Here is a 6439-nt window from a genome sequence, read left to right on the forward strand (position 1 = left end):
CTCCTTCTTTCACAACATTCTGCATCCTAAATGTTTCTGCTTTCTCCCGGGACAGACTGGAGCAGGACATTAAAAAGTTGAAGGCGGATCTGCAGGCCAGCCGGCAGGTTGAGCAGGATCTGCGCAGCCAGATTGGTTCGCTGGGCAGCGCTGAGCGCTCCATACGCACTGAGTTGGGCCAGCTGCGCCAGGAAAATGAGCTTCTGCAGAACAAGTGAGCGCCTCTGTCAAGTTTGTGTGTGCTCATGTTTGTTTTATCCTTGGAAATGGAGGTTCTGTTTATAGTTTTTTTTTTACCAGGCAGCTTTTTTTATGACCTCTAATTCATGATTTTATAGATTCCTGGTCAAAAATAAAATAAATTGGGATTTCTCACGTGATGATACTCTTGTCTCTCTGTGCATTTGCCAGGCTCCACAATGCTGTGCAGGCGAAGCAGAAAGACAAACAGACTGTGGGACAGCTGGAGAAAAAGCTGAAAGCCGAGCAGGAAGCTCGAGCCACTGCAGAAAAGCAGCTTGCTGAGGAAAAGAAGAGGAAGAAGTTGGAGGAGGCCACGGCAGCCAGAGCTGTAGCACTAGCAGCAGCATCCAGGTAAGAGTCCCACCAATTTATAAAATATGTCTGTTCTTAGTCACGAGCTGGATGCTGGTTTCAGAAGCGTTCTCATTCTGCATTCCTTCTCACATTTCTCAGAGGGGAGTGCACAGACACACTGCGGCGGCGGATCACCGAGTTAGAAACAGAGTGTAAAAAATTAACAATGGACATAAAGCTGAAGGAGGACCAGATACGAGAGCTTGAAATAAAAGTGCAGGTATGTTGAGTTTGAAGTCTGTTTATCGCATTTTGGGTGGGATGGAATTATCTAACCGTTTAACTGGCCATTAAAGCACCGTCTGTGGATGAAACCACTGAGCAGTTTAATGCACCAGGAAGAGATCTGACATTTTCCTCTTTTTATTGAGCGCCTAAAACACCTAATCATCGATGGGTGAGCATTGGAAGAGCCCAAATTAAATACACACAGAAAAAAAGAATAAATGGGGAAAATTATAAATATAAATGTGTTCACATCCATATGAAGTTAGTAGTCTCAAAACAAATTTCTTTACAATTAAATGGCACGTAAGCAGTAATGAGTACTTCTCATCTTTTTATGTATTTTTCAGTTATTGAGAATAAAATTGTTTGCAATCATTTGCACGAGTAAATCCCCACGCACGAGGATTCCAAAACTGCATTTAAACAACTCAGATGATATCAATGGGAGTTTTGTGCTGCCAAAAAAGATCAAGTAAAAAGTGGAGATTTTAACTGTCAAATGTGACATCATTTGTAGTCCAAACTAGTCTTTCGTTTTTTTGTTTTCTCATCATATTTGGTAAATATTAATGAAAATATTTTAGTGATCAGTTCCAGCGTCTTAGCATGCAAAGCTAACTGCTAATCCAGCGCACTCACTCCTAACTCGTCACATATGGACGTATGGTTCGGGCCCCCTACACATGACTTTTTTTATGTTTTTGTCAGTTTTGTGATAATCTATTATTTTGGGCTCTGTCTGGATCACTTCCATATGTTCCAATTTATCACCTCCATGAAAAAGTATTGTGTCATCAGCAGATATGATGAATTTGCCATGTTTTTTTTTTTGACGTGCTGGCTGTTTCAGTTAAGTCAAGGGTCCCGTGAACTGGTACCAATCCGAGGACCGCTTGGTAGCGAGTCACAGACAGGTGAAAAATGCATTGTACTAATCGGGGGTTCCCAACCCTCAGGATGCGGACCAGGACTGGACCGGTACCGGCTCTGCATCTGTTATCTTTTCCGGTACTTAGTCCCGAGGGTTGGGGACCTGTGATTGAATCGGAGCAGCCAACGCGTCAAAAAACAATGAGTTGGGGACTCCCAACATCAAAAGTGACGCGGAGGGGGCTGGAACCATACGTCCATATGTGATGAGTGTGAGAATGTGTTGGCTAATCATGTTCTGCCCTGCAAGTTTATGAGTGTAGACTTTTTTATTTCTAAATATGCTATTCCTATTAATGAAGCTCATTGCATTAGTAACAACTGCTCTCATGGATGGATACGGGCTTTCTGTGGTTGAAAAATAGGCAGACCTGTAGGCGAGACACAGGCATGTCCTATGGATTTTTTTTATTTTGTTCTTTAGCTAACACTGGTTATCAGTCCGATTTAAAAAATATCAATAAATCTTATCAACGGATGTTGCAGATGCTAACATTTCCTTCCTTATATTTCAGGAGCTTCATAAGTATAAGGAAAATGAAAAGGACACAGAAGTGCTGATGTCGGCACTGTCAGCCATGCAGGACAAGACTCAACACCTGGAGAACAGCCTCAGCGCAGAGACCAGGATCAAACTGGACCTCTTCTCTGCTCTTGGAGATGCCAAGAGACAGCTGGAGATCGCTCAAGGCAAATACTACCCTTAAGAATGTAACCTTTTTGGCTTAAAAGTTGTCTAAACTCCACGTTTTTTTGCAGGTCAGATCCTCCAAAAGGACCAGGAGATCAAGGACCTGAAGCAGAAGATAGCAGAAGTGATGGCAGTCATGCCCAGCATCTCCTACACAACAGACACCAGCAGCATGACCCCTGTGGCCCCCCATTACTCCTCAAAGTTTATGGACACCAGCCCCTCTGGCCTGGACCCCAACGCTTCTGTTTACCAGCCACTCAAAAAGTGAAGGCTTTTTCTTCTCATCTCTTCCTCCATCTCTTCTCTCAGCGTTTTTACTTTTCCTGCAGGTCCCACCATCTTGCAGCTGAGAACTTCTTCTTCTTCTTCTTCTTTTCTGTTCTCATTTTGCCAGGTCAGAAGAATGTTGTGTTGTGTGACTGTATTTGTTGTAGTTAAAAACAAAAAAAAAAAACACAAAAAACAAACAAAAAAAATGGCGGACATCCCACATCAGCTGTTTAGGAAAAAACCTCACAGATTCGGGGGTGTATCTTCGTTCTCTCTTCCCTTCCAACATTGCAGCAGGTCTGTTTGGTCCTGGAAAGAAGCTGCTGTGACCACCACAGATGGCAGAGCAGTTCCTGAACAGGCACCCAGACTATTTATCAGAAATTGTTTTTCCTCCTAATTTAATTTAAAACGCAGAGGAATGTAGTGCAAAGTTGGCACAGACTTGCTTGTTTTATTTATTTATCATCTACAGATTTGCGTTGCTCTCTGCTGTTTTGGCGAGTGGTGGCTCCTCATGGTTTTTGGGACGTTTAATAGCTAAAAAAATTGGGACAAAAATTTTCTCCAAGAGTAGAACGTTGGAGCAAATGACTGATTTTGTTGTGATCAGAGCTGACAGATGCAGCGTCTCTGTGCTCCTCATTCTTGTGTTCATCACAGTGCCTTGAGTTGAAGACGCATAAATTACATTTCAATTCTTCAAAATTTGTTTCCAAAGTTCTCCCCTGATGGGACGATGAAACTCAAAAGTTTGCTTTGAATCTTCATATAAACAGCTATTGACACAGCAAAGCCACCACAGTCAGCAGCTCATTTCATGTCCTAACAGGAGCTCCGGCGTTGAGCTGTAAAACGGACCAGATTTAATGCTCCAGATGACACCCTCGTATTAATCCTCCACTCGAGTTCGTGTGCCAAGACAGGAATGCCCGTTTCTCTAGCGATGTATTCAAGAATGTACATGCAGAAACATTGACTGACATGTTAGTCGAATATCCAGCTGAATTCTTGCTTCATGGAAGTCCTCGTAAAGCGGTCAAAGAAAGTGGTCAGCTGTTCGTTCGTAGGCTGTGTAGTAAAAAAGAAGTACGGGAGTTAGGAAGTCACATTTCTTTTCGTGAATGTTACAGTATTTGCAACGTTGGGTAAGTCGGTGTTTTAAAGCAGTTTTTGCGTACTCCTGTTTCTGGTATTAATCGTTTAGTTCTTGCAGGGAGAAAGAATCTGCTCGAGTCAGATTTGGTTTCACCGTCACCTCCAATGGTCATTGTTGTGCGTGTGGTTTTTTCACCTTCTTTAAATGGAGAAGCTTTCTTTGCTCAGATCGCCGTTGTTGGCCTCCTGAAAATGTTGTGACAATTACAATTTAGCCAGTTGTTCAGTCAACCGATTGTTGGAAGTATTGAGAAGTGTTTTGTTTGTTTTTTTGTTTTCAATGCCCACAGTCACTGTTCCCCCAGGTCTGACCTTGGCTGCGCTCTCGCTCTGTGAGGTTTACAAGGAATAAAAAGTTTTTCTCTTGCAAAAAAAATCCTCGTTTGTTTGATTCTTTTAATATTATAATAGTATTTATTAGAAATGCCTCAAGTGTTGATTGAAAACTGAACTGTATGTTGCATTATTAAACCAAATCTTAGGGCGTCAAACAATTGTGCAAAACTCAAGAATGTATTATTTATTGTTTTATAATCCAACTGAAAAAAATGTTTTCAATGTTATTTGCTTATTAGCAAATCAAAACCTTTTTTTTTTTGGTCTTCTGTTGTTTTGTAAAACGCATCATAAACAAAACTGACCCAAAAATTGAAGTTTGAACCAAATCCTGATGAAAGTGAATCATATCCCTACTGATTCTTCTGTTATAATCATGGGGAGCATCTCCAGCTACTGAAAACATATGTTTTGTCAAAGGTACCACTTTACCTCATTAATGTTCTGCTAATTCGTTTTTAACACACTTTTTAACAATAGTCATTACATTTATTTCCAAATGTACTATCTCTGTTTACCAGTAGATGGCGGACTTTGTCCAAACCTCTCCAACAACTCATAACTTAAAAATGTTGCAATTCCCTCCTTTTAGACTAGAAAAAAACGTATTCGTATTTTAATAAAAAAATATTTTCTTTTAAAAATCACAAACAAGTTTATTCAAACCTTTTGCTTGATTGATTTCAAGCATAGATTGTGAAAAATACAGGACAAAACACAACTATTTCAAACTCATTACAGAAATAATTAAATGTATTGATTAGAAAACAGAAAAAAAATGGACAAAGACACATTTATGTCACATTTGATTCATTAGATATTCATTCATTTGATAATTATTAACTAAAGTCAAGTAAAGTTTGATTAATCGCTTGAAATGAATTTATACAATCCCACCTGTGCTTAGTTACCTCATTTTCTTTGATTCAAAACCTTTTGCCATTTATGAAATATCCACAAAAGTTAAATGCCGCACATTTAACCACCATACTTTATATTCAGGGAATTAATGGAATTTTTAAATCCTTTTAAGAAAATATAGATATTCTTCATGAAGTACAGTAAATACTGAACATGTAAGAGGTCTTTATTTATAAAAACACTTCCTTTATTTAAAAAAATGAATGTTAAAATCCCTCTTCTTATTTTTTTTTCAGCTTTGATTTTTTTGACATAAATTTGTTTTCCATTTTAAGTATTTATGCTAATGTGGAACCACAAAGTCAAGGAGTTTTCCTTTAGCTGCTTAGTGTGCAGCACTGCTACATTCACTAGAAAGTAAATAAAGAAAAATGTGAACCTTTTCTGCTAAAAATGGTAAAATGACTGCGTGTTTATAATAACTATATACTCAAACCATGTCTTAAATTAGTTTAAATCACTGAATATGCAGCACAGTGTGTTTATATGTGTCCCACCCCTCACATTCTAATAAAAATGTGCTTTCTAGTTGAGGTCTGGTAGAAGAAACGTCTATGCTGGAGGAATGATCTGCATCGCTGCTGTGTCAGTCAGTCACGCCTCAGCAGCTCCTCAGGCCTTCACAGAGACGAGGACTCCACCTGTCTGCGCTCAGAGGGAGTCCTCATGTCTCTACTGCAACCCAAACAAACCTTTGAAGTGAAGTTTAGCACGCCCAACCCGGCCGCTGCTGTCACAGTTAAACGTGTTTTCTAATGGAGGATTGCAGAGCTGTTGCCTAATGTGTCCTCGGGGACGAGCTGGCCTCCTGAACTCGTTTCTGCACGTCATCTGTGAAATCTAGCACGGCAAGATTTTTGGCACGCCAATCTCCTGACTGATTCCTCTGAAGGGCGGTGATGCAAACAACTGAAACCCAGATTGGCGTATCAATTTAATTATTTTGCTAATGGAGTCTAAAAAATTAATGAGCATTTTTCCCGGCAGTTCAAAACACATTTGGAAACTGCTGATCCTTAAATATGGCAGCACAGACACGCTCCTATAACTTCCAAAAAAAAAAGAAAAGAGAATTTGACCTTTCATCATTATAAATGTATGTGTAAATATGGAAATGTATCATCGTTTCCTTTTGTTTTTTTCCTGTCAAATCATAAATAAGAATCTTAAGCTTGATATATTGCTTTTCGTTGCCTTTTTTATATTTTTTGTTTGTTTGTTTTATTTTTTGAAATAATTCAATCCCCAAAGATGAAATCAGTGAAACTACATTAAATCTTGTTTTTCATGTCAAAACTATTTTTT

At 39.3% G+C, this 6439-nt stretch overlaps 1 protein-coding gene across 2 annotated transcripts in view; it reads left to right on the forward strand.

Moving 5' to 3' along the window:
* The window catches only part of maco1b (macoilin 1b), a 16997-nt gene extending 12744 nt beyond the window's left edge, over positions 1-4253 (forward strand). For both annotated transcript variants that reach the window (XM_024274173.2, XM_024274097.2), the window contains exons 7-11: positions 56-214; positions 412-594; positions 697-817; positions 2271-2445; positions 2515-4253. In XM_024274173.2, coding sequence (XP_024129941.1) covers positions 56-214; positions 412-594; positions 697-817; positions 2271-2445; positions 2515-2717 — 841 coding nt within the window. In that variant the 3' untranslated portion in view covers positions 2718-4253. The remainder of the gene's footprint in view (positions 1-55; positions 215-411; positions 595-696; positions 818-2270; positions 2446-2514) is intronic.
* The last annotated feature ends 2186 nt before the right edge of the window (positions 4254-6439 follow it).

This window comes from Oryzias melastigma, linkage group LG22 (genome assembly GCF_002922805.2).
Source record: "Oryzias melastigma strain HK-1 linkage group LG22, ASM292280v2, whole genome shotgun sequence".
In the NCBI taxonomy this organism is placed as follows: domain Eukaryota; kingdom Metazoa; phylum Chordata; class Actinopteri; order Beloniformes; family Adrianichthyidae; genus Oryzias; species Oryzias melastigma.